General features: G+C 43.2%; 1 protein-coding gene across 1 annotated transcript in view; it reads right to left on the minus strand.

The window, feature by feature from the left end:
• The window catches only part of Rbp6 (RNA-binding protein 6), a 992,472-nt gene that overhangs the window by 75,036 nt on the left and 890,695 nt on the right, over nucleotides 1-26,741 (minus strand). Inside the window, exon 8 of the mRNA XM_080281723.1 lies at nucleotides 13,272-13,354. Within this exon, the coding sequence (XP_080137849.1) occupies nucleotides 13,272-13,354 (83 nt within the window). The remainder of the gene's footprint in view (nucleotides 1-13,271; nucleotides 13,355-26,741) is intronic.

The raw sequence follows: 26,741 nt of genomic DNA on the forward strand, positions 1-26,741 counted from the left end.
AGAGCACGAAGGCAGGGAAGAACGAAAGAAGAACCACGCAGAGAAAAAGAAAGGTGAAAATATGGAAGAAGCAAGATGGATGAAAGGAGAAGCATGGAGGGAAGGAAGAAAGGAGCATAAGAAGCATGAAGAGAAGGAGGCGAAAGAGGAACATGGAGGGAAGAAAAGATTGAGGGGGAGGGGGGAGAGAGAGGAAAGAAGGAGCGTGAAGGGAGCGAGAGGAGAAGGAATAAAGGGCACGAAGTAAAGATGGACATGGAAAGAGGGAGGGAAGGAGGCGAAAAACGCTCATGGAGAGAGAGAGAGAGAGAGAGAGAGAGAGAGAGAGAGAGAGAGAGAGAGAGAGAGACGGGACGGGTGGAGGAGGGCGTATTGAAGGGAGGAGAGAAGAAAGTCAAGGGGAGGGAGAGAAGGAAGGAGGGAAAGAGGGTGGGGGGGGGGGGAGAAGGCGTCAGCTGCGATCGGTTATAAAGTTTTTAGTGAGCTTCCAGAAATAAAACCAAGAGCATTTATCACCTAGAGCTTTATTAACTACCCTTCACAACCAGCCCTCCTCTCATCACTCTTACTCTCTCACACAGCTCTTTATTGCTCTCTCTCTCTCCCTCTCCCTCTCCCTCTCTCTCTCTCTACGCTTTCTTTATTACCGATACTGTCCAACTACCCAACCTCTTATAATTCTGCTTATCTTTCGCTCATCACTAACTTCCATTCTTTCTTATTGTCCCTTGCCTTTCTGTAGTGCAAGTTTTCTTTCTTTGCTCGTATTCTCCCAGTGATTACACCTTCTCACCTTTCTATTCCTTCCCAGTTCTCATCATTCTTCTTTCATACTCTATATTCAACTCTTCTCCACACTCATTATCCTTCTTCTTCTTCTTCTTACTCTTCCTTTCTCATAGCTCTCTCTATGGGGTCTTTCTTTACTCTCACTCTTTTGACTCTATTTTTATTATTTACCTTTATTCTCTCCTCACTTTTACTCCTCCCCCATAAACACTTCTCCTCCCCCTCCCACATCTCATTTCCTTCCTCTCACTCTGACTCCTTATTTCCTCTCCTCTCCCTTACCCACTACTCCTCTTCATTCTTCCTTCACTTCCCTATCACGCTTCTTTTTCTTCTCTCTCCATCCACCGTCTCTAATTTCGTCGTCTTCCTCCCTCTCCACGCTTTACCTTCCCCATCACCCCTCATTTTCCCCTCTCCATCCTTCCTTTGTCGCCCTTCACTTTTCTCTCCCCATTCTTCCTTTCTCTTTCTCTCAATTTCCCCTCCACCTCCCTTTCTCTTCTCCCCACGTAAAAACTCCCCCTCCCTCCCTACTCATTTCCTCCCCTCCCCTTCCATCCTCTCTCTCTCTCTCCTCCTCCCCCTCCATTACCCCCTCCTGACCATCATTCATATTCCATTTAACCAAACATTCCCACTCTGATTGAGACAAACCGCATGAGGGGAGGAGAGAGAGGGGTCATTGTGGTGTGTGTGTGTGTGTGTGTGTGTGTGTGTGTGTGTGTGTGTGTGTCATTGTGGTGTGTGTGTGTGTGTGTGTGTGTGTGTGTGTGTGTGTGTGTGTGTGTGTGTGTGTGAGAGAGAGAGAGAGAGAGAGAGTGGGGGGGGGGAAGAGGCACATAGGTAGTGAGGAAGGGGGGCGAGATGGAACGCATGCAGAATCCCCCCCTCCCGTCCGCTCCCCCTACCTCTCCCCTCACCTCCTCCCCTTTTCCCCATCTCCGTAATTGCTAACAACGCCCCCCTGATAAATGACTAGCAGGCAACCCACACCCATGAATTTTAATGGGGGGGGCGGGTTATGAGTGGACAGATTTGTAGGGTGGGAATGTGGGGGAAAATGGGAAAACTGGGAGACTGACATGAAGAGGGGGAGAAGAGGGGATGGGGAGGGGAAGTTAGAGGAGAGAGGGAGGAGGGAATGATAGGAGGGTATGAGGGGAATGATGGAAGGGAAACTGGGGGCATGAAAGGGATTAATAAGAATGGCGCTAGATAAATTACAAAAAATACTGGTGTAGATGTCTGTGAAAAGGAGGAACCAAGAGACTGACAAAAGAGAGACTACGAGGGGCAAAGAGGGGAGAGGGGCAAAGAGGGGAGGGAGAGAGGCAAAGAGGGGAAGGAGAGGGGGAAAGAGGGGAGGGAGAGGGACAAGAGGGGAGGGAGAGAGGCAAAGAGGGGAAGGAGAGGGGTAAAGAGGGGAGGGAGAGGGATAAAGAGGTGGAGGACATGGGCAAAGAGGGGATGGGGCATCTAAAGGGGAAAATAATGGCGATGGGGAAAACACTTGACATGAGGAAAGTGGGGGGGAGTATTGCTTGGAATTTGGGGAAACAGGAACTTTGAACTGAGGGGGAGGGGATGGAGAGTGAGGGGAGGGAGACGTGAGGAGAGTGAGGGGAGGGAGACGTGAGAAGAGAGATGGAGGAGGGAAGACAGATGAGGAATCAAATGAGAGAAATAAGTAAAAAAGGACCATTACTCGAAGTGTGGACAGGGGAGAGTACTTATCCGAATGCAGGGGAAGAGGGAACACACGGAAGTACTGGATGAGGCAGGTGAGACGGGGGGATGAGGGAAGGAGGGAGGACAGGGGATGAGGGGAAGGAGGACGAGGCGAGTGAGGGAAAGTAGGACGAGGGGTAATGAGGGAGGGGAGTGAGGAATGAAATAAGGTGAAAAATAAGTACTGAGACAAGAGGGAAGACGAATGAAAATTTTGGAGAATAAATAGTGGTGAGAGTATGTAGGAAAAACAGGAACGCTGGAGACTGACAGGGAGAGGTGGTAAGGGAGGAGGAAGAAGGGGAATTAAATCGAGGGAAATATGGAGATAAAGAGAATAAAAGGTACTGAGAATGTGGACATGCGAGAAAGTATTACTTCTTTATCAGGGAGAAACGGAAAAACTGGGAGGTGTGTGTGTGTGTGTGTGTGTGTGTGTGTGTGTGTGTGTGTGTGTGTGTGTGTGTGTGTGTGTGTGTGTGTGTGTGTGTGTGTGTGTGTGTGTGTGTGTGTGTGTGTGTGAGAGAGAGAGAGAGAGAGAGAGAGAAGGGGGGGGTGAAAAAGACGAGAGGGGAAGGAACTGAAAAACGGGATCGCGGGAATGAGAATGGGAATACGAAGGTCAGCCAAATACCACTTTCACCTTAACTTGGTCTAAATTTGCGTCCTCTTTCGGCGTACAGTTCGTAGGTTAATGGCAGAAATGACGATGGTACGGCTTTACTTCCCTTCCACTGCACTTCTTTGTGACTACCATCATATTCTAGCGGTAATCCATTTTCAGGACTCAGAAATCAATATGGAATAATGACAAATTTAGGGCAAGTTGAAGTGGAAAGAGTAGAGGAATGCAGAGTAAGATATAGGGAAAATATAAGAGGATGACTGATAAGTAGGAAAAAAAAAAAAAAAAAACTCTAGATGATGGCTGGAAATCCCCCTCTTCGAATTGGCGTAATGACATAACGACCCCACCAACAAACGAATGTGTTGCATGCAGCCTCAAAGCTGCGCGCGCGCGCACACACACAGAGTTACAAGTATGTACGTACGTACTGTATATATGAATGTATGCATAAATTTATATATGCAAAGAAAAAAGTAAATAAAATAAAAATGATGCGTACGTGAGAAGCCGACATAAAAACCAAGAAGGCATCAAAGCTGTCTGGTACAAAGGTAATGGTGATGATAAAATAAAAATAATGGAAAAACGCAATAAAGAATAACGGTGCCCATATATCGTGCGAATAACCCATTACCCGTGCCATTATCCCACCTGGGGAATGGGGTGGGAGATGGGTACGAATAACCACAAATTGACAGTTTTGGTGGGGAATATGGGGAAGGGGAAAATGATGGGGGTGAAATTGGATAAAGGGAGGCAAGGTTATATAAAAGGGGTGAATCTCTCTCTCTCTCTCTCACAGCCATCCCATCACTTTCCCTGTCTTTTACCACATTCTTCCTTTCCTTCCTTTACAGTATATTCACCCATTTTCTCCCCTTTCTTAGTCTACATATCTCACCCTGTCACCTCTTCCATCGTCTTTGCCCTTTTCTCTCTCCCTACATCTCCCTCAGTTCTGACCTTTTCACCACACCCTCCTCTTCCCTCTCGTCCGTATATTCCTTTCTCCTGCTTGTTTTTTTAATCTGCTTTTTTCTTCTTCCCAGCCCCTTTCCCTTCTGTTCTATCCCTGTCTTTACCAACAACTAAAAACTCTCTATTTTCTTTTATGATTTAATTTGCTTCCTCTTCCTACTCTCTCTCTCTACTCCTCCCCCTCCCCCCCCTATCTATCAAAGGTGAGATAAGGGCAAATGAGAATGAATGCAGGTCCCCACTTACCCTAATGAAAACATTCCCTACACCGGCACCCCCATTATCAGCCTGTCCTGCTCTGTCCTGTCCTGCCCTGCCCTGCCCTGTCCTGTTTTACCTTCCCAGCCTTGCTCTGCTGTTCCATACTCTGTTCTGCCTTCACCAGACGTGCCCTGCTATTCTGCGCTGTTCTGGCCCGTCCTGCCTTGCGCTTCCCGCTGGCGCCCTGCCCCGCACTAACCATACTTCCGTCTGCCATGATAAATTATCCCTCTTCATCCACATACAGGGGGATGTGTGGCGGTGCTACAACACAGAGCTGGTGATTTAAGTGGACAGGGATCGAATCTCGCCACTGGTGAGGGGCCATTTGCCAATTTTATGTTGGTACTTTCATGAATCATTCCTATATGCCCACCGCTACATCAGTAAGGTAATGCCTGCAAACGCCAGTACATTACTCCCATGCCTGACATCCCGTCCTGTTTCAGTATGGACGGTGGGTATGAGTGCATAATGCGTGAGTGTGCTTTCCCGCCACTCAGGTGACGTATAATTTTTTCTTTCGTTCTATTTTTGTGGATAATGAACAGACGACTTTTCTGCAACTTCAGACGGACATCTAGTGATGAAGTGGTTCATGAAGGCTAACGCCGCTTTGTTCTAAAAATATATATTAGGCAGAATATAATCATCTACAGATACTAAAAATAATAAATGACATAAGGCCACCCGACCCCACTCTCACTATTCTTAAAACCCTTCCTAGTATTCCAGCAATTTAGTTTCCATTACCCTTTGTCTGTCATCGATCTTCCCCATCACACGAACTCCTTTACATCCTCCTCAACCCATCTCATCAATCAATCAATCCCCATCCCAATCTTCACTTAGTTTCACTCACTGTTTCTTTGCAATCCCTCTATCCTATATCCCCCTTACATTTCTCTCCAAGCATTCTCCTCCGTTCCCTATCCTCTTTCTACGCCTTCTACTCATCTCCCCAACGATTCTTCTCACTCCCATCCATACCCTTATCCTTTCCCAGTCTCTAAAACCAATCTTCTCCTGTCCTTCTCGTTCCCTCCTTATTTCTCACATTCCTCTCTTCAACTTTCCTTTCCCAGTTTACTCAGCTCCTCATCCCTCTCGCGTCCCTTGCCCTCCCAACTTCCTCATACTACCTAATTTCCTATTCTCCAGCCGTCCCTCTCAATGATGCTAATATCCCAATCCTTCACACAACCTCCCCATTCCCCAACCATCTTTCCTAATGTCACTTTCACACATACTCCTCCCAATTCCTCTCATTCCTTAATCATCCTTCCCCATACCATTCACACACATCCTCGTCATAATGACTATCCTCCCCAACCCCCTCCCCTCCACAATCATCCCCGCTCACTTTTCCCTTCCTCTCTCTCACCTTCCCCATCCCATCCCTCACATTTTCTTCCCTAACACTCCTTCCCCTTTCCACTTCCCAACCACTCCTCTCACTTTCCTCCCCATCACCCCCTCCCACTCCCCAACTCCCAAACTCCTAAAAGCGAGTGAGTGATTAGCTCTTGCTTTGTTTAATTTGGCCGCCTGTTATTGTAGTTGTGATTGATTTAATTACCTTGTTACGACAATTACGCAGTTCACCGCCTCTCTCTCTCTCTCTCTCTCTCTCTCTCTCTCTCACACACACACACACACACAATCATACATGTCTAACTTTCGGTTCCTCTTCTCACAATTTCTAACGCCTCTCTCTCTCTCTCTCTCTCTCTCTCTCTCTCTCTCTCTCTCTCTCTCTCACACACACACACACACACACGGGGTCAACGTAAAAGCTGCCCTAAGTGAAGGATTTACGAACCGAACAGAGAGTGATTAAGCACGGACGCAATAATGCACACTTGTTTTCCATTCACAGCCATCACACTCTGAAGAACATCAACAATATAAACAAGAGAGAGAACGCTGAATATTACCTACGTACGGTAAACAAAAATAACATAAAGAACGTTTCAGGTTGCCTACATACGTTCAATATAAATAACATATAGAACCTTTGATATTACGTAACGTTCGTATTGTGAACCTAACATTAGAAAATTCTGGAACTGTCTACATACGCTTAATATAACCAACATATTTTGAAATTATAATGCAAACGATGGTGACTATAACGATGACGATGCTTTTGCTGCTGCTGCTCTTGATGATGTCGAGGAGGAGGAGGTGGAGGAGGAGCGCAATAAGAATAACAGAGATATGCCAAAAATATTAACGACGACAACGACGACGATGATGATGATGATATAAAAGATGATTACGATGATGATGATGATATAAAAGATGATTACGATGATGATGATGATGATATAAAAGATGATTACGATGATGATGATGATGATATCAATGATTTTTTAAGATGATGAAGAACCTTTCCTGGACACAAACCATCCAATTTACTCGCCCTGGTGAACACGCCGTAACAACATGCTATAAGTTACTCAAGATGAGCTGTGCAGGTGACGAACAAGGTGAACACTAATTGAACATAGCCGCTGTGTGTGTGTGTGTGTGTGTGTGTGTGTGTGTGTGTGTGTGTGTGTGTGTGTGTGTGTGTGTGTGTGTGTGTGTGTGTGTGTGTGTGTGAAAAATATGTATGATGAGGTTTAGAGGTGAATGTGAAGTTAGGAGAGAATGAAGATGGCCATAACTATTATGAAACAGCGACTGGAAACTGACTATTAGAAATTCTCTCAGCTGAAAATCTATGTCTCGATAAAATACCGGAGTACGTCAGAACCATGTACGTCTGTACCACGCAAGGGTTTAATTGCAATAGTTCATTACGGTGATGCCATCGGGGAAAACCAAGATTTTCAGTACCGTTTGTGCTTCAGATTTCTTTCCAGACCAGTAAATAATTTACACCTGTAACAGCTGTTCAGACAGTTCTGTATGTATCCCCCTCGATATCCATAGAGGACAGACAGACAGACACAACCTTTCACTGTTATGTATATACGGAGCATATTTCATCTCCATTAACCCCTTCTGCACCGTGACACATTTAACGCTAAACCAATAACATTACCCCACATCCGGCACTGGATTTGTACTATATATACAGTATACGTGACAGGACAGTAAGGGTTACCCCACCAGTGGATTACTCTCATCTGTGAACAGCCCATCCTTGGGGGTTACCCTCAACTGTAGAGTAACCTCCAACCGGGGATTACCTAGACCTATTGGTAGCCCCACCTTGAGCTTACTGTCACCTGGGGTTAGCTCTCACCTCACTTGGAGGGTTACTCTCAACGGAGGTTAGCCCGCCTGAAGTTTTACCCCCCCCCCCGAGGGTTAGACCACCCCCCTGGAGGATTAGCCCTCCAAGGAGGGTTAGGCCACCCCCCCCTGGAGGATTAGCCCTCCAAGGAGGGTTAGGCCACCCCCTTTTGGAGGGTTAGGTCCCCCCGTTGGTTAACCCTTCCCTGAGGGGGTTACCTTCACCGGGTGTTAGCTCTCCCCTGGGGATTAACGCCTCCTATGGCTTATTCCCCCGGAGAGAATTATTCCTAAATATACTTAAACCTCACCTCATAAAACTATATCTCAGGAGAATTATTACTCCATTAGAGATGTATTTGTTTAGGTGGGTTATACCAAATATATGTAGGATTTGACATAAAACGTTTGACTGCACACTTTTGCAGCTCTGAACCTTAATATGCCATAATAACCCACAAAAGCACTACCACTGATGCCAACCAGCCCAGCCAGGGTTTTAAAGAAATGTTTCACATTTTTTCCCCAACATGAGGTAAAAAAAATCAATGTATTTAAACTAAAATTCATAATATAATTTCATTTTTTCATCATCACACTCACCTGTGTTGGCCTACAATGAATGTGTGAAGGAAACCGAGTATTTCTGTACAACCAGGGTAAACTACAAGATGTTTATGAAGTAATACAAATCGAACGAGTTCCTGCCATTCTGTTGCAGCGCCTTCTGTATTCTTAACTTGGATAAATAGTAAATACTAAATATTATCAGAATAATGTGTGATTTGTCTAGCCTAACCTAACCTGGGGCAGATCCACTACAATTATGCAAAGACTGGTTTAAGGATAGCTTGAATTTCTACACGTTCATCTTCACTTCCAGAATTTGTTATTGTACTTCCCTGTTGCTCACCTTTCTATTGATAGTTTCAAGCATGGGTTAGATAAGCATACGACTAGTAAGGGTATTATATAAAAAAATCGTAATAACCGGTATTAATTTTTTCCTTTCATCACGATAGTCATCTCATTTCGCATTTTCCTATAAAATGTCTGCTCCAGCTTTCCTTCTGACTTGCTTGCCAGTTTCAGCTGGTGGGTTTGGTGGGTAGGGTACAGCCTTCTTTGATATCCTTGTCTTATTCATAGTAGTTTAGTCACTTGTAGGAGCTGCCTAGCATGGGTCAACTGGCCTAGTGTAGTTATCCTCTATCCTTATGCTCTTACGTACTAGTGCAATGAATGTATGAAAATGTGTAGAAAGAAAACAAGTACTTCTTAATGCAGGATAAACTAAAAGATATTTATCAAGTATTTAGAGAATAAAAATAAAATGAGCTCCTGCTATAATGTTGCAGCGCCTTCTGCCTTCTCAATCTAGATAAAAAGTAAATAATAAATATACTAGAATTTAGGTGAAGTGTTTAGCCTAATCTAACCTGGGGCAGATCTACTATAATTATGCAAAGATTGGTTTAAGTCAAGCTTGAATTTCCCAGTGTTCCTCTTCACTTCCAGAATTTGTTACTGTACTTCTCTGTTGTTCACCAGCGAGATATTTAATACAGTTACAGCTCTGCCAGACAGTATAATCATAGTCAGTCTCTCTCTCTCTCTCTCTCTCTCTCTCTCTCCGGCTCGTTAGGGTCTGGATTTTCGCTGCGTTAACCACTCTATAAAGCAAAAAATACGCGTCTGTGTCTCTGTCTGACCTCTTTTCGGCTTTCCCTTTTTAACCGTTATTTTTTGCGGCAAGTTTTTCGAAGTTTTGTTTTTCATTTTTCTTCTTCCTCAATGGCGGCCCGGTTCTCCTTCCTTTTCCCTTATTTTCTTTTTCTTGACTTTACTTTTTCCTTCTGTTATATTCTTATTTTCAACTATTTGTTCTCGTTTATGGTGGTCTGCTTCTCCTTCTCTTTCCTTAATTTCTTGTTCTTCAACTCCCTTTTCCTTCTCATGTGTTCTCTATTACTTTTATTTTTCTGTCGCCTTTTTCATTTTTGCTTTTTGTGATGGTGCAATAAAGGAAGAAGTACCTGTTTTATTTCTTCGGCTTCTTGTTGTTTCTCCTTTGCTTTAATGTTCACTGCAGTTTTCTTTTTTGTTTTAATCTTTATTGTGGCTTTTAGTTTTTATTTTCGCAGTTGGGTTTTAATCTTTTTCCCGATTTCCCTTTGATTTATTTATTTTTCCATTTCGTGCTTTCATCTTCTGTGCATCACTCTCTTTCCTTTCAATTATTTTTCCCCTACAGCAATACCCCCACAGGCGCCTCCATGATGAATTTCTGGGCAAGTGGACGAAATCAAACGTCAAAGAATATATATATATATATATATATATATATATATATATATATATATATATATATATATATATATATATATATATATATAAATTAACGAATGCACCATTTTTACCAACGGTATGATTAGGTAGTGATTTTTAGGAGCATAAAAATTTTGTTAGAATCTTTACTATGTTTATTATGGCTGATATGATCATGATATTACCGGCAGCATACTTTTATTGTGAGTGTGCTCAAGCTATGTCCAACTTCATTCTCATTGTTTTCTGCATTATACATTTTCATATTATCTTTCAAATATTCCACAGTGGGTTAATCTTTTGATTGCTATTAGCTCAATCAGGCACCAGTATTTAAGACTATAAATAAGTCTTAAGACAATTTTTAAATCAGTCACAAAAAGTAAATGAAACCTCTCTTAACACTTCCCACCCTTAACTCCTCCACCTCTCCATCCCCCCCCCCCCCAAAAAAAAAAACCTACTTCAGTCCGCGGAAGGATCAAGCGCGACTTTCCAGGTTGTGCTGCGGCGCCGTGGATTACCAGGGAGGGGGGCAGGGGTAGGCACTAACGACTTCCCTCCCACTCGTCTTTTCCCTCCAACTGCCTTCTCCATCGCATTTTCTCCTCCCCCTCATCTTTTCCATCCTTCTGGACACTTTCTCCATCGATTTCCCTTCTCTGTTGATCCTTTCTTCCTTCCTGGTTCCTCTTCATTGCAATCTCCCATTCGAGTTTTTCCCTTTGCCAGTCTCCATCCCCTTTCCCTCCACCTTTTCCATCCTTATGCGCTCTTCTCCATCTTTCCCCACTTTCTGCTTCATTCCCGCCTCTAAATTTTTCGCCACCCCTCTACACCTCCTAATCGAACTAATATCCTCTTCCTTTCTTTTCGACAATATGACTGGTGTTTAGTCTTCGCTTCTTATGCGTTTCGTCCTCTAATTATTCTGTCGCATTTAATACCTTAGTTCTTTGTTCCTTATGTCCACATACATACACACACACACACGGCATAAAAATCGCTGAATTATTATCACTGTCATCAACTACGAAAAAAAAAAAAAACGACCAACAAAATATTCATAATCATCCGTTTCAAAAAATAATACTAAAGCTAACATCAACCCCTGTTCCATATTAAAAAGACTTACCTGACTCAAAAAAAATTTCCAAAATCACGGATCCTTTGACCGGAACCCAACGACCATGGAGGAAAAAAGTGACAAATGGAGCATAAAAATCAAGTTTAACAATAGATTTCTTCCTTTCAGGGCCGGGCGACAGTTTTTTTCCGTTATGGCGGTTAATGGCGGTTAGAGCGGACCGGCCAAGAACCGTTAATTTACCCGACACCGGTTATGAGGGATTTCTCGCTGACCCAGGACGATAAATAAAGTTGGAGGAGGAAAAGGAGGTCAAAGAAATAAGGAAGAGGAGGGGGAAGTGAGGGTCAAAGAAATAAGGAGGAGGGGAGGAAGAGACGGTCAAAGAAAGGAGGAGGAGGGGAAAGAAAAGGTCAAAGAAAAGGGAGGAGGAGGAGGGAAAGGTCACAGAAGTAAGGCGGAGCAGGAAAAGGTCAAAGCAATAAGGATAAGGATGAGGAGGAGGTGGAGGAGGACAGCAAGGGAAAAAAAAAAATTGAAGGGAGGAGATGATGAAAGGAAGGCTGGAAAAGTAAATAAAAATGAGTAAGGAAAGGAGCTGAAGGAGGCTGGGAGGGTAGCATGGGAAAAAAAAACGGGGAGGGAGGAGGTAGGAAAAAGGAAGCTGGAAAAGAAAGAAAGAATGGCACGAAGAGTGAATGAATGAAGGGGATGGTGTGTACTGCAGAATGAGAAAAGTGGAATGGAAGACTCAGAGCGAGGAAGAAAGACATGAAGTGCGAGGGCGGGAAGAAGGGAAGGAAGAAGAAAAATAAAAACAGGTGAAGAAGCAGAAAGAAAAGAGGAAGAAGAAGGGGAGAGGGGATAAGAATATGATCAATGAGAAGCAAAAGAGACAAAGTAGCACAGGGGGAGGGAAGATGGTGCAAATTCAGACGAGAACGGTAAAAAATACGGAGCGAAAACCTGACGGGAAGAAAAACGACACATGATAAGGGATGCAAATGGTGAGGAAGGAAACACAAGGAAAGGGAAATGAAAGGAAAAGACTGAAATATAACTGAGGGGATGAAGGAAGTAAAGGAGATAGGAAAAAAAAAAATGGAACGTGCGTGCATGGATAATAGGCTAATACGTTTAATAAGTACGCTCCAGGTAACTGTATCACGTCATCACATCCGCCATAGAAAAAAAAAATCATCATCAAAACTTCAACCAATCACTTCTTTTCTATATCTTTGGTACCATCGCTAATGTCACCACAACTACCAACAGAACTAAAATCGTATCACCACTACTCTCATCACTATCACAACACACCACAACCAGCATCACAATCATAACCACCATCACAACAATCACCGCAACGACCACTGCAACATTCGCCAAAACCATCACAATACACCACAATCATCACAATAACCACAATCGTCATAACCACCATCACAACACACAACCATCACAATCATCATAACCATCATCACAACACACCACAACCAACACAACAATCACCACAACCACCAAAACAATCGCCATAACCACCATCACAATACACCACAACCATCATAACAACAAACACCACAACCACCATCACAATCACAATACACCACAACCACCAGCACAATCACAATATACCACAACCACCATCACAACAATCACCACAACATTCACCACAATCACCATCACAGCACACTACAACTTAAATCTAGGTTATTATTCTTACTACTAGCTAAAGTCATTTATGATACCACAAATATAATCAATATATCATCAAAATGTCAGTTTACGTATAATCATGTTAGTGGATTAATAATAGAAGATTTTAACATTACCACTGAAGCTACAACTATTTTTAATACCTCTACTATTTATGTTTTACCACTACTAATACTACTAATTACTACAACTGCTCATTTGATTACTACTAGCACTACTGCACCTAAAACTACTAATCGATGACTATTACTATTACAACTAGTACTTCTCAATCATTGCTACCACCACTACTAAAAGCACTACTGTCATTAACAGCCACTGCCACCACTACTACCAACTCTCCTACCAAAACTACCACCATCCCTGCCAACTCCCCTACCACAACTACCATCATTTCTACTCTTCCCTAATTTATCCCGCCTACTACACTAATTACGACCACTACAGTACACCTCTACCCTACCATCTCCTACCACAATCCCTAGTACAACAACTATTAATACTTACCATCTTGTTGTTTATCTCGTGGAAGTGGATCTCGCAAACCTTGTCCACGACATCCTCGCTCTCGAAGGTCACGAAGCCAAATCCTGGAAGGGAGACAAGGACGTTAGTGACTGTCAGTTACAATTACATATATCTCTGATTACATAATTAACCCCTTCATCTCAAGAATGTCCTTTTTGTCTTATTCTTGCTACATAACCAAGGTAATCAAATACACGGGAACAATTATGACATTAACTCCTTGAATACGATGGTGAGGTTTTCTGCTTTGCCACTTTCTAATTTTTATCAGTTTGGTCAAGCAGAAAAGGCTAGAAATTCTCTCCATAACCCCTTTAACTATAGGATGTTTTTATCGCTTTGTTTTCAGGGGCCTGCCCCCCCTCCTCCCTCTCTCTCATATTTTCGATTCCACTTCTCTCCACTCCATTTATCTTTTCCTTTTTTCTCTCACTTCTCGACTACTCTCCTCTCTATTCCTATCTCCCCTCCTCCTATTTTTAACATTTCAATTCTCTCCACTATTTCTCCATTCTTTTCCCTCCTCTATTCGCGACTACTCTTCTCTCTTTTGCTCTCCTCTCCTCTCCTCCTCCATCCGTCCCTTCCCATCCTGCCTCAAATGGAATCGAGTCCTTCTCCTGAAAAGGTTTATCAGACCTCAAAATAGAGTAGGGGGGAGGGGAAGAGGGGAGGGGAGAGGGAAAGAGACGAGAGAAGGGAGAAGGGATGAGACAAAGGAAAGAATACGAGAGAGAGAGAGGGGGGGGGGGTATTTCCGCAGCACTATATTACAACTACTTTTCCATGGTTTTGCTCTTTTCACTGCACTCGTATTTTAACCTACCGTAGACAAGCGCATCCTAAGGGCATTATTTAAAACAGAAAGAAAATTTGGAATATGCACCGTAAGTTATTAATAAATGAAAAAAATAGTAATAGTAATGCAAATTCAAATCACCATTATTTAAGACTGATAAAATGCCATTAAACTTTATAATCAGTTAAGCGAAAACGAGTTAATAAAACTTTTAAGCACAGCATCCATAACTAACACAAACTCCACATAATACAGTTCAGGATGTTATACCTCACAGTTTCACATCCCAAGCAATTTCCACATCCTAACACTTTCATGAAACACACACTACAACCCATCCCCACCCCTCATTTACCATACCATAACCATTCTTCACCACCACCACATCCACCCCCTCCACCACAACAACCAACCCCCTTCCCGCAGCCATACTGAAATCCCATCTCCTCCATAATCCCCTCCACCACTACAACCAACCCCTTCCCCCCACAATACACAACCCCCTCCACTAAAACCAACCCCTTCCCCCACAATACACAACCCCCTCCACTACAACCAAACCCCTCCCACCACCTCCACAACAACTTCTTCCCACCTCCACCACACCACAACCCCATCTCTACCACAACCAACCCCATCCAACCACAACAAAACCCCTTCCTCCTCGACCACCAACAACAACCCCTCTCCACCACAACCAACCCCTTCTCCTTCCACTCCCCACCACCATACAACCCCAACCGCACTCCCCCCCAGCACCATACTACAACCCCAACCGCACTCCCCCCAGCACCATACTACAACCCCAACCGCACTCCCCCCAGCACCATACTACAACCCGGAACAGTTTATATTTAATCAAGCCGGAATTAACGCCCGGCCAGCCACCGTTTACGCCCTAATATGCATAATTACATAACCTTATTTGGACACCAGTTTTTAGCTTTTTAATTAACACTGTATTGGCGGGGTGAGCAAAAGTTACAACGGGGAGGGGCGGCGTGAGGGGGTAACATAAATAACTCTGTGCCTCCATAATCTAACAAGCATGCAAGATCATCCAATGTAACCTTAACGCAAACTATACTCTGTTCACTATAACTTGGCGTAAAATTGCCATCTCTCCTTCTTGAATTCTGACCTATAACGCGACTAACACCGGAAAATGATCCTAGTCACGAAGAAGTGCTGTAAAGGATGCAGGGACCTTGCATTGTCTCATACTAACAATGATCTACAGGAAATACACCGCAAAAGGACGAAAATATCAGCCTGGTTAAAATGAAAGAACTATGCATAATTAAGTGAAATAACTAGTGTCGATAATCATACACAACCATGCAAAGTAATCTATTCCTTTACCATGGAGTTACATAAATACTTCTGTACCCCCATCAATATAAGCTTAATAGAAGATAATCCAATGTCATCTTAAGCTACATATTTCAGTGATGTACATTATAGAGACGAGATATATATACAACTATGCAAAATAATCGAGTGCCTCAGAGTCACATGAATACCATTGTACATATCTAACTGAAATATGCATAACGATAATCCAATGTAACCTTCAAACAACAACTTTCATAATTACATGATGAATATTTAAGAGAAGATAATCATACGCGGCACACAGCTATACAGCAAGGGTCAATTACCTTAGCCTGGAGTTACATTTATAATTTTGTTAATCTCCCTATTCAATGCAGTCTTATCACAGGCTACATAAATAACTGTGTGTGTGTGTGTGTGTGTGTGTGTGTGTGTGTGTGTGTGTGTGTGTGTGTGTGTGTGTGTGTGTGTGTGTGTGTTCATCAGCAGGTTTCGACGCCCGGCCTTCAACTTTGATGGATCACCAACCACATTCCCCTCTATTTTTCCCATCGCGGTATGAGTTTTTTTTTTTTTTTCCCTTTTTTGAACTGAATGGGGAGACAGTTTTATTGAACTGTATTTCATTCCCACCTACTACATTTTACTACCTAACCACAATCACTTTACCTTCAATCTCTTCAGAACAGCAATCTATTCTTTACATTTTACTCTCACTACTATCAAGCGATTTTATTCAACTTAGGCATGACTTCTGGCACTTCGTAGGACATTAACTTAGCTCCTCCTCTGCAAGGGGTCTCTTCTAAGCTGCTTACTCGTATAATCGTCAGCCGGTAACTAGATTAAATTGTAACCCCTCATAACACAGGAAGGATAAAGTGACAACAGCAAGGATAAACTAAGTTGTGCACCTCTTTAATAAACGATGTTTCTGAGTACAAACATTATCTGGCAGAAAAAAAAAAAAAAAATCACTCAATAACCGGAGTCTTCAGTGGTCGGGTTGATAGACCGTACGCGTACCAATCCTCCTGATGGGTTCAATCCTACCCGGGGGCGGACATTTAAAGGGAAACAATAGTCTATTTCATGTGTTCTCACGTGATCGCACCCTATCGAGCTTTCCTAGATGACATATACAGATCCTAAATCACAACACAACAACCCCAACACAATTTCCACAAGCGTTCTCATCCTTCTTCTTGCTATCCTTATCTCATTCTCGTAGTTTTGTTACTCTTAGGAGCTGCCTAGCATGGGTCAACTCGCCTTCTGCAGTTATACTCTGTTCTCGTGCTCTTTACACAAAAGCGTCCACATCTATGCCCGTGCGTGAAACACTGGGTGGGGAGGGATCACTCCTTCATTGACAGAAACTTGCCCTTCACGACCTGTATAACATGCCTCCACCGTGTACAGGCCTGGTAGAGCTGCCTGCCAATATCAGACGTATACATGCCGCCCACTACAAAACATATCCTCTATAACCAACCGTTGTCGCTACTATTCATATTTATCTGTTAACTGACGCCGCAGCCTGTGAGGGACGGCTAAACAATGGCCGCGAAATATCATCCAGACAATATCAGTAACGACATATACAATTATTCATCCAAACTAATCGCATTAACCACAATCTATTTATTACCGTCATTCACGCATTATTGCAACAACTATATAGATCTAAATTATGACTACAGCGATCCTATAAACCATTCACCGCGACTACAGCTACTATCACTACCAGCTAACACACCCACCATTACTACTATTCATCATAACCACCACTAACACAACTAACAACTCCACCACCAACACCACCACAATCATCATCAACTCTACAACCACTACCACGACCACTACCATTATCACAACCAGCAGCAACACCACCACCACTACTAACATAACCATCACCATCACTAGTACCACAACCATAACACCATCACCAAAATTACCAACATCAAAAACCACCACTACCACAACCACCATGCTCATCCACCAGCACAACACACAAGGGCAATAACAACTCGCCTCCAACAAACAACAACAAGAACAACAACAACGAGTGGGTTGGCAATATGCAAATTAAGTGTGAGAGAACATGGCTTCAGCTTCTCCTAGACATCCTCACTTCGTCTCTCTCTCTCTCTCTCTCTCTCTCTCTCTCTCTGCACCGCTTTTCACTTCATTTCTCTTCATCTCACATTACCTCATCTCACCTAATTTCATTTCCCTGCTTTAACCTCATCTCGCATCTTCTTTTTCTATCCTTGTCTTCACCTTGGATATCACAGCAACAGTCTTCTTTGTAACAGACTCAAATGGACCATATGGTTTGTTGCTGTTTGCTTTCTTTTGCACTTCAACCTCACCTCACCTCTCTTCTTTAGCCTCACTTCACCTCCCCTCTCCTCCCCTCCCCTCACGCCTCAACTCTTCATAACATCGTAAAACACTCATTCTAAAACCAATCTCTCCACTTGCCCTCACCTCTCACCTCTCCTTGCCGCCTCCTCTTCCTCTCCTTCTCACAGCTCCTCCTCCTCCCTCTTTTATTCCCGTTCTTTCCTCCTCCTTCTCACGGTTCTTCCTTTTCTTTATTTTATTCTTCTTTCTCCCTATTTTACTTTTACACCACACCTCTCTTTCCCTCTTCCTCTTCTTTCTCATGGTTCTTCCTTCTCTCTCTAGTCTTTTAATATTATTCCTTAATCCACCCTTCCTTCCCTCCCTCTCGCTCTACTTCTCATTCTTTTTACACTCCTCCCTGTTCGTCTTTGAACCACTGTTTTATTTCTTCCATTCTCTTTTCCACTGCGCACATTTGTCTTTCTACTTCTCCCCCTTATCCCTCCCCTTCATTCTTTTATCCCTCCTCTTCTTCCACACTTATTTTTACCTGCTTCATTATCCTCTTCCTCTCTTTTATCATGCCCTTATTTCTTCATTTTTTTATCACTGTTCTTCCCTATCTCCCTTTTTATTCCTTGTGCTAATCCTCCTCTTCTTTAATCTTACTTTTACATTCTTAATTATCCCATTCTTCAAACCTGCTCTTTCATCACACAATTTTACTACTTATTGTTTTCCTTTCTATTCTCTTCTCCAGGCCACCCACTCTCTTAACAATTTATTCTTCTACTCTTATTCTTCGTCATGCCTTAGTATTAATAACAATTTTCATCGTTTTTACAAACTCAGGTTTTTACAGCTTATTCACACACACACACACAAGTCTGGCGTTTGCTGGAACAACATACTCGAGTTGTCCTGACCATGAGAGGGTTAATGGTGACAGTTTTAACGCTCAGCTAAACATCTGAAGAAATATTCAGGAGAAATAAATGAACAGACTGGTTAACGATACAGTGAAATGCATGAAAGTGGAAGAACGTGTAAGTCCAAACGAATGAAAACTAAAAAGGGGGAAGGGATAATGAATGAAAGATGAAGGATGAAGGAAATAAATAATACGATGGGAAGCATGATGGAAGGACTGAAGGGGTAATGAACGAAGGACGAAATGAAGGAGTGAAGGAATAATGAATGAAGGACGAAATGAAGGAAGGATGGAGGAGGAAAGTTAGCAAGACACGTGACAGCAAATGCCCATTTCCTCTCAGCTCCAGCGGTATGGTAATGAGGGAGGGAGGCAGGGTGGGCAAGAGGAAGGCAAGGAGTGGATGGAGGAAGGCAAGGAGTGGAGGAAGGAGTTGAGAGAGAAGGAAGAAGACAAGGAGTGGAGGAAGGAGTTGAGAGGGAAGGAAAAAGGAAAAGAAGCTAAGGGAAGAGAAGAGAAGGAAAGGGACAGGATGGGAAGGGAAGGGAAGAAAGAAGTGCAAGAAGGAATGGTGGATGGAGGGTAAAGTGAAGAGATGAAAGGGGAAAAAAGAAGGAAGGAAGGAGAGAAAGGAGATAAGAAAAGAAAAATGGAAAGAAACAGAAGGATGAAGTGGAGATACTCGGGAAAGGGGAAAATGTGAAGGGAAATGGAACAGAGGAAGAGTAGGAGGAAGGGAGTGAAAGGACATCAGAACAGGAAGGGGGGAGAGAGAAGGAAGGAAATGGGAAGCTAAAAGTAAGTTCGTCTTAAGGCGAGAAGGAAATCAAGGAAAGATGTGGGAAGAAACAGGGGAAAGAAAAGAAAGACGAGAGGTACCAGGGAAAGTGAAAAGGAACCAGACTGATGGAAGATGAAAAAAGGCAATAAAAAACAAAGATGATGGGGGAGGGGGGCTAAGGTTTGGGACAGAGATGCAAAAGAACGTATGAACAAAAATAGAGATGAAGGAAGACGTGACGAAGGAAGATATGGTAACGAATGAGAGCATGAGAGACAGAGGAAGAGGGAGAAAGCATGAAAACTGACACTGCAAGACAATAGAGGAAGAGATGAGGAAAGGAGATATGAGAAGTGACGAAAGTAACAGACATTAGGAAGGGTGAGAATAAAATGAGGAGAGAAACTGAGATAATGAAATGATTATTGACACAGTTGACATTGCAAGAGAATGAAGTCATGAGGAGAAAATAAAGGCAGGGGATGAGGAGGAGACCAAGAGGAGAAAACGAGGCAGGATGGAGACGCAGAAGGGGAAAACGGTGAGTGGAAGAACAAACTAGAATGGTGAGGAGGGAGAGAGAGGAAAAATAACAAGGAAAAGAACAAAAGGAAGAAGAAGAGGAACATGCATTACAGAACAAAGAGAAGACTATATGAGCCAATAAAAAAGTAGATTACAAGGGAGGAAAAAAGACTGAATGAATAATGGAGAACAGAGTGAAGAATAAAAATATGGTGTAAATGAAAAATAAATGAAGGATGTAAAAAAAATGGAAAAAGAATCAGAACCGAGAATAAAAGAGAGAAAGAAAACATAAAAGGAGAATGAGGAGAAATATGGGTGAACAAATGAAGAATAACCAGAGAAAAGGAGAATAAGAAGACAAAAGAAAGAATGAAATAAGGACGATGAAGAGAAAAAAAAATTGACATGCACAAAGTAAGGACGGCAGGAATGTGAGGAGGATAAGGCGTTGCCAAGAAATGCTTTAATAATAACCTCCACGATAATGTAAGCGGTATAATGATTGTGGTTACAACTCACACCGTCGGAACAACTCTAGTATTCTATTCCTACTAACGCCAGACGATTTTATTCGGCTGAGCGAGCCATAGGAGCCTGAAAGGGTTTATACTGCCACTCAGTCATGTCATCAGGGAAATTCATTATTTTCAAGACATAATTAAGATTTCCTTCAAGAGTTGTAATGATTTTTTTAAGGTATGGCAATAACCAAAACTCAAAATATAATTTCATTATACACATTTAACACTAAATCAATACCATAACCCCACATCCAACACTGGATTTGAACTATATACCGTAAATACGTGACAGGACAGTAAGGGTTTCCCCACCACTGGGTTACCCTCAATTGTAAACTGCCCTCCCTGGTAGTCCCCACCTGAGGATGACCCTGACCTATATGGGTAGCCCCCACTTCGGGTTTACTTTCACCTGGAGATTACCTTCACCTTGGGTTAGCCCCCACCTGGAGGATTACCTTCACTTGGAATTACCCCTCCCCTGGAGGGTTACTTTCACAGGTGGTTAGTTCCCACCTGGAGGGTTGCCTTCACCGGGGGTAAGCTCCAACCTAGAGGGTTGTCTTCACCCGGGTCTAGCTCCCACCTGGAGGGTTAGCCCTCCCCTGGAGGGTTAGCCCTCCCCTGGAAGGTTCCTTTCACCGAGGATTAACCCACCCCTGGGGGTTAACACCTGTAGTTATCCCCCCGGAGAGATCTATTCCATAAAATAAAAACCTCACCTCTTAAAATAATATCCCAGAGGAGTTACTAATCCATACGAGATTTAACTCCTTAGGTGGGTTATACCCTTAATTATATAGGATTTAATATATCACGTTTGACTGCACACTCCTGCAGCACTCAACCTTAATATGACATAATAACTCACAAAACCACTACCACTGATGCCAGCCAGCACAGCCAAGCTTTTGAAGAAATGTTTCATTTTTTCTTTCAATATCAAGTAAAAAAACTCAAGATATTAGACCTAATATTTATAATATTCATTTTTTCATCATCACACTCACCTCTGTTGGCCTACAATGAATGTGTGAAGGAAACCGAGTATTTCTGTACAACCAGGGTAAACTACAAGATGTTTATGAAGTAATACAAATCGAACGAGTTCCTGCCATTCTGTTGCGGCGCCTTCTGTACTCTTAACTTGGATAAATAGTAAATACTAAATATTATCAGAATAATGAGTGATTTGTCTAGCCTAACCTAACCTGGGGCAGATCCACTACAATTATGCAAAGACTGGTTTATGGAAAGCTTGAATTCCCTTATGTTCACTTCCAGAATTTGTTATTGTACTTCCCTGTTGCTCACCTTTCCACTGACAGTTTCAACCATGGGTTAGATAAGCATACAAGTAAGGGTCAGAAAATAAAAAAATCCTTGAAACCGGTATTCATTAATTCTTTTCCCACTTCAGGTTTCACCACGATAGTCTCTTATCTCCTTTCGCACTTTCCTTTAAAATGTCTATGCCTGTTTTCCTTCTGACTTTCTTGCCAGTTTCAGCTGGTGGGTTTGGTGGGTGGGGTACAGCCTTGTGTGTTATCTTTCATTTATTCATAGTAGTTCAATCACTTGTAGGAGCTGCTTAGCATGGGTCAACCGGCCTAGTGCAGTTATCCTCTGTCCTTATTCTCTTTTGTATCAGTGCAATGAATGTATGAAAATGTATAGAAAGAAAACAATTACTTCTTAATGCAGGATAAACTAAAGGATATTTATTAAGTATTTAGAGAATAAAAATTAAGTGAGCTCCTGCCATTATGTTGCAGCGCCTTCTGCCTTCTCAATTTAGATAAAGAGTAAATAATAAATATTACTATCATTTAGGTGAAGAGTCTAACCTGGGGCAGATCTACTATAATTATGCAAAAATTGGTTTAAGTCAAGCTTGAATTTCCCAGTGTTCCTCTTCACTTCCAGAATTTGTTACTGTACTTCCCCTCAGCAAGACATTCAATATACCGTACAATAATACTCGTAGTTACAGCTCTGACAGATAGTATAATCAGTCTCTCTCTCTCTCTCATTATCCCACCCATCCACGTGAAATGTCCCTCTCCCTTGCATTCTCATCCTTTACACTCCTTTCCACCCTCATCCACACACCCTTCTCTGTCTCATACATTCCACAACAGTCCTCTCTCTCGCCACCCATCCTTTGCAGTCTCACTCATCCCTCCTATTCTCCTTGTAATACTCACGTTCCTATCGTCGTTACTCCCTTTCCCTCCCTCAACTGTAACATTCTCTTCCACTCTAGTACAGACATCTCTCTAACATCCTTTAACTGTATATCTTCTTCCACTCCCAATTCCTCTCTTTCTCAATCCTCCCCCTCCATCCACCCATCCCTGCAAACTCTCTCCACCCCCTACCACTCCCCTCTCCCACCCTCATTCCTTCCTACCCCACTGCTCCCCCTCCATCCACCCGTCCCTTAACTCTCTCTTCCCCCTCCCCTCCCGCCCACAACTATCTTACTCTTTGTTCCAGACGGCTGATGCTCCGCTCGGCTGCCTGCTTGTTCCAGCCCGCTCTCCTGGAACAAGGGGGGGGGGGAGGGCTGGAGGGATGGAATGGGAAGGGAGGGAAAGCCAAGGAAGAGGACGGAAGGGATGAGCTTGAGGGAGGGAGAGATGGAAGGAGAGGAGGGAAGAGGATGTAAAGAGAGATGAGAAGAGGATGGAGGGGAGCGAAATCGAGGGGACAGCAGAGGAAAGGAGAGAACGAAAGAAGAGAAACGAGAAGGGAAGGGTGAGGAAGAGATCAGTGGTGGGACGAAGTGAAGAGGCGAGATGGGACGAGAGGAGAGGAGAGAGAAGAGAACAGGACGGGATGGGAAAGGAAAGGGGATAAACTAGAAAACCTGGGAGTCAACGAAGGAAAGGGAAGGAAATTGGAGGGAGTTGGAGGAAGGGAGGGAAGCGGAAGGTGGAGGTGTGAATAGGGTATGGAGGGCTTAAGAGAGTCACTGAGGGATGGAGAGGGAGAGGAACTAGGGGGTACAGAGGGAAGGGAGAGAAGTACGGGTTAACTACGGCGCCTGGGAAGGGAGGAAAAAACGGTTTCAGGGAAAGGTTGGGGAAATGGAAGGAGTCTGGGAAAGAAAATAAGTAGGAGATGGAGGAGGAAAATAAGGTGCAATGGAGAAGGGAAATAGGAGATGCAAGAGGGTAACAGACACGAGTTGTGGAGGGAAAATAGGATAGAACTGAGGATGGGAATAGAAATGAGGTGGAAGAGGGAAATAGGGTTGAACTAATGAAGAGAAATGGGTAAAATGCAAGAAAGAGGGAGCTGCACGACTTAAAGGTGGTGTGGGAAATGGTATGGAAGGGAAGGAATGGGAGCATCGGGGAGAAGTAAGAGAAGGAAGAGAAGAAGGGAGAGGATAGGGAAGAAGTGGAAGCAAAGAGGGAAAAAGAATTAGGCAAAGGAAAGAATTATGAAAGAATACGGAAGAAATGACTGAAGAGGAACGGGGAGGAGATAAGGAGGGGAAGAAATAAACAATGGCTTGAAACTGGGGAGAAAGGGAAGAGAGTCTACAGGAAGAAAATTTCATAATAACAACGAGGAGGAGGAGGAGATGAGTAAGGGGTGGTAGACGAATGGGGTGCACGGGAAGCGTGGTAGGGGGTATGGATTGGGAGATTGGGATGACGAGGGGAGGGAATGGGGGAGTGTAGGGGATGGTGGAAGGGGTGGAGAATGAAGAATGAGGTAAGAGGAAAGGGTGAGTAGGGGGGAGGGAGAGATGAGATAAACAGGGAGTGTGAGCCGGTGGGGAAGGGATAACAGAGGAAAGGAGAAGCGGACATGAAAAAGGGTAATAGAAGGGTGAGAGTGTAGGGGTAAGAAGAAATGCGATAAGAGAAAGAGGAATGGGTTGAAGGGAGAAATGGGCACAGAAAGGAATCTTGCTCCCCCTCTTCCTCTTAATTCTATTTCATTCTCATTATTTTAAATCCCTCGTCTTCCTCTTCCTTTTATCCTGTCTAATGTTAATTCTCTCACTATTCCACTTTAATCCTCTTATTCCCTAATCTCCTACCATTCTAGTTTCCTCTCTCTCTTTTTCCCTTCTTCACAGTGTTACTCCCACCTCTTCCTTTTTCCAACGACAATACATCCTCCTCCTATTCCTCTTTTGTACTCCTTATGGACAATTTTTATTCTCCCTCCCACATCTCCTCCCCACTCCTACTGACGATTACTCCTCCTCCTCTTCTTCCTCCTCCACAACAACTTTACTTCCTTCTCATTCTCTCTTACTTCTAACAATTTTCTTTTCTTCTATTATTTTAACTCCTCCCTCCTGTTCCTCTTCCCACCACCTACTGACCATTTTTATTTCCTTCTCTTCCCTTCTTCCTCCGACGATTTTTACCTCTACTTCCTCTGCCTTTCGTATCCTTAAAAATATTCCAGTCCTCTAATCTTCCTTCTTCAATCAGAATACGAGATTATTCGCGGAGGAGGAGGCGAGGAAGAAGAGGTGGAAGAAAAGAAAAAGGAGAAAGAAGAAGGACAGAAAATTAAAGAAGATATGGGGGTAATGGAGAAATACAATGGAGAACAAAAGTAGAGAAAGGAGAAAATAAGAGAAAAAGAGAAGGGCAGATAAAATATGAGAGAAGATACGAGGAAAAGGAAAGTACAAAGAAAAAGGAGAAAGAGGAAAGCTACAGAAGAAGAAAGCGGAAGAGAAAAGAGAGGAAAGACGAAGAAAAGAAAAAATGAGGAACAAGAAAAATAAGAAGGGAGAGAAAATACAGATAATAAAAGCGGAAGAGGAAGCGAGATCAGAAAGAAACGAGAATGACGAAGAGAATGCCTGTGAGAGGGGGGGAGGGAGAGGACGTGGAGAGAGGAAGAAAAAAGAGAAAGAGGACGAGGAGGAAGAAAATGAAGGCACCTGCTCCAGACAGTGCCCAGCCAAGCACGGAAGGAAGAGTGAAGGAAGAAAAGGAAGGAAGGAAGGAACGAACGAACGATGGAGGGAGGGAGGAAGGAAGGAGCGAGGGCAGGAGAGAAGAAGGTAGGAAAGATGAATGAATGAAATAAAAGAGAAAGGAAGGAGTGCTGGAGAGAGAGAGAGAGAGAGAGGGAGGGGGGAGGTAGGAAGGATGGATGGATGAATGAATGAATAAATGACGATACGAAAGAGGATCGAAGGAAGGTAGGAAGAAGCCGTCTTTGTCCTAGATTGCATTTCCTCCTACTTTATCCTTTTTCGTATTTCCTTCATTCTAACCTATTCTCTCTCTCTCTCTCTCTCTCTCTCTCCAACCACTCATGCCCTAGCTATCTATTCTCGCTCTCCTCCCCCCCTCCTTTATCTTTCTCTCCCCCTCCCACTCCATTAACGCACCCCTCTCATTTCCTTCTTAGCCTTTCCTCCCTATTCCCATTTATTTCAATTTTCATCCCTCTCTCATTTTCCCCCTTCCTATGTCGCAATATTTTTTGTGACCTTCACTTTAGTTTTTTTTTTTTCTTTTACCTCATAATTCACTCCAATCATGATGCGGAAATAATGTTAGGATTTTGATGATGATGATGATGATGATGACGGCCATAATGGTTTTGATAATAATTATGGTGGCGATGTGATGATGATGATGATGATGATGGTGGTGGTGTAAACGATGATGACAATAGTGGTGGTGGTGAGGATGGTCCATAGAACTGAAGAGGTGTTATCCCTCTCTCATTCCTCTCTCCTACTATCTCTTTTCTATTCATCCTTCTCATACTTCCCTTTTTCCTCTGCCTTCATTTTCTCTCCTTTTCTTCCTACTTTTCCCTCAATCTTTTAGTCCTTCTATCCCCTCAGACCTCTCTCTCTCTACAGTGCATGTGCAGTTAGGATACACCTACTTCGCTACTCTCTAATTTCCCCTCTCCCTCTGTTCACCTCTCTCTTTCTCTCTCTCTCTCTCTCTCTCTCTCTCTCTCTCTCGTCCCCTCACGCCAAACTCGCCTATCTCGCTACTCTCTCATTCCCCTCTCCCTTCATCGTCGTTATATCAGTCTCCCCTCACTTTCAATCTCATATATCCCCTCACTCCATTCTACCCTTACCCAGCTCTCCTTTCACCCTATTCTCCTATCGCTCCTATCTTCTCTTACTTCTCTCTCTCCTTACATTCTTCCCTCACTTGTCTCCCCTAACCTCTTTCTCTTCTTCCCT

This window comes from Coenobita brevimanus, chromosome 90 (genome assembly GCF_032717465.1).
Source record: "Coenobita brevimanus isolate Jiangsu-jjx chromosome 90, ASM3271746v2, whole genome shotgun sequence".
Classification (NCBI taxonomy): domain Eukaryota; kingdom Metazoa; phylum Arthropoda; class Malacostraca; order Decapoda; family Coenobitidae; genus Coenobita; species Coenobita brevimanus.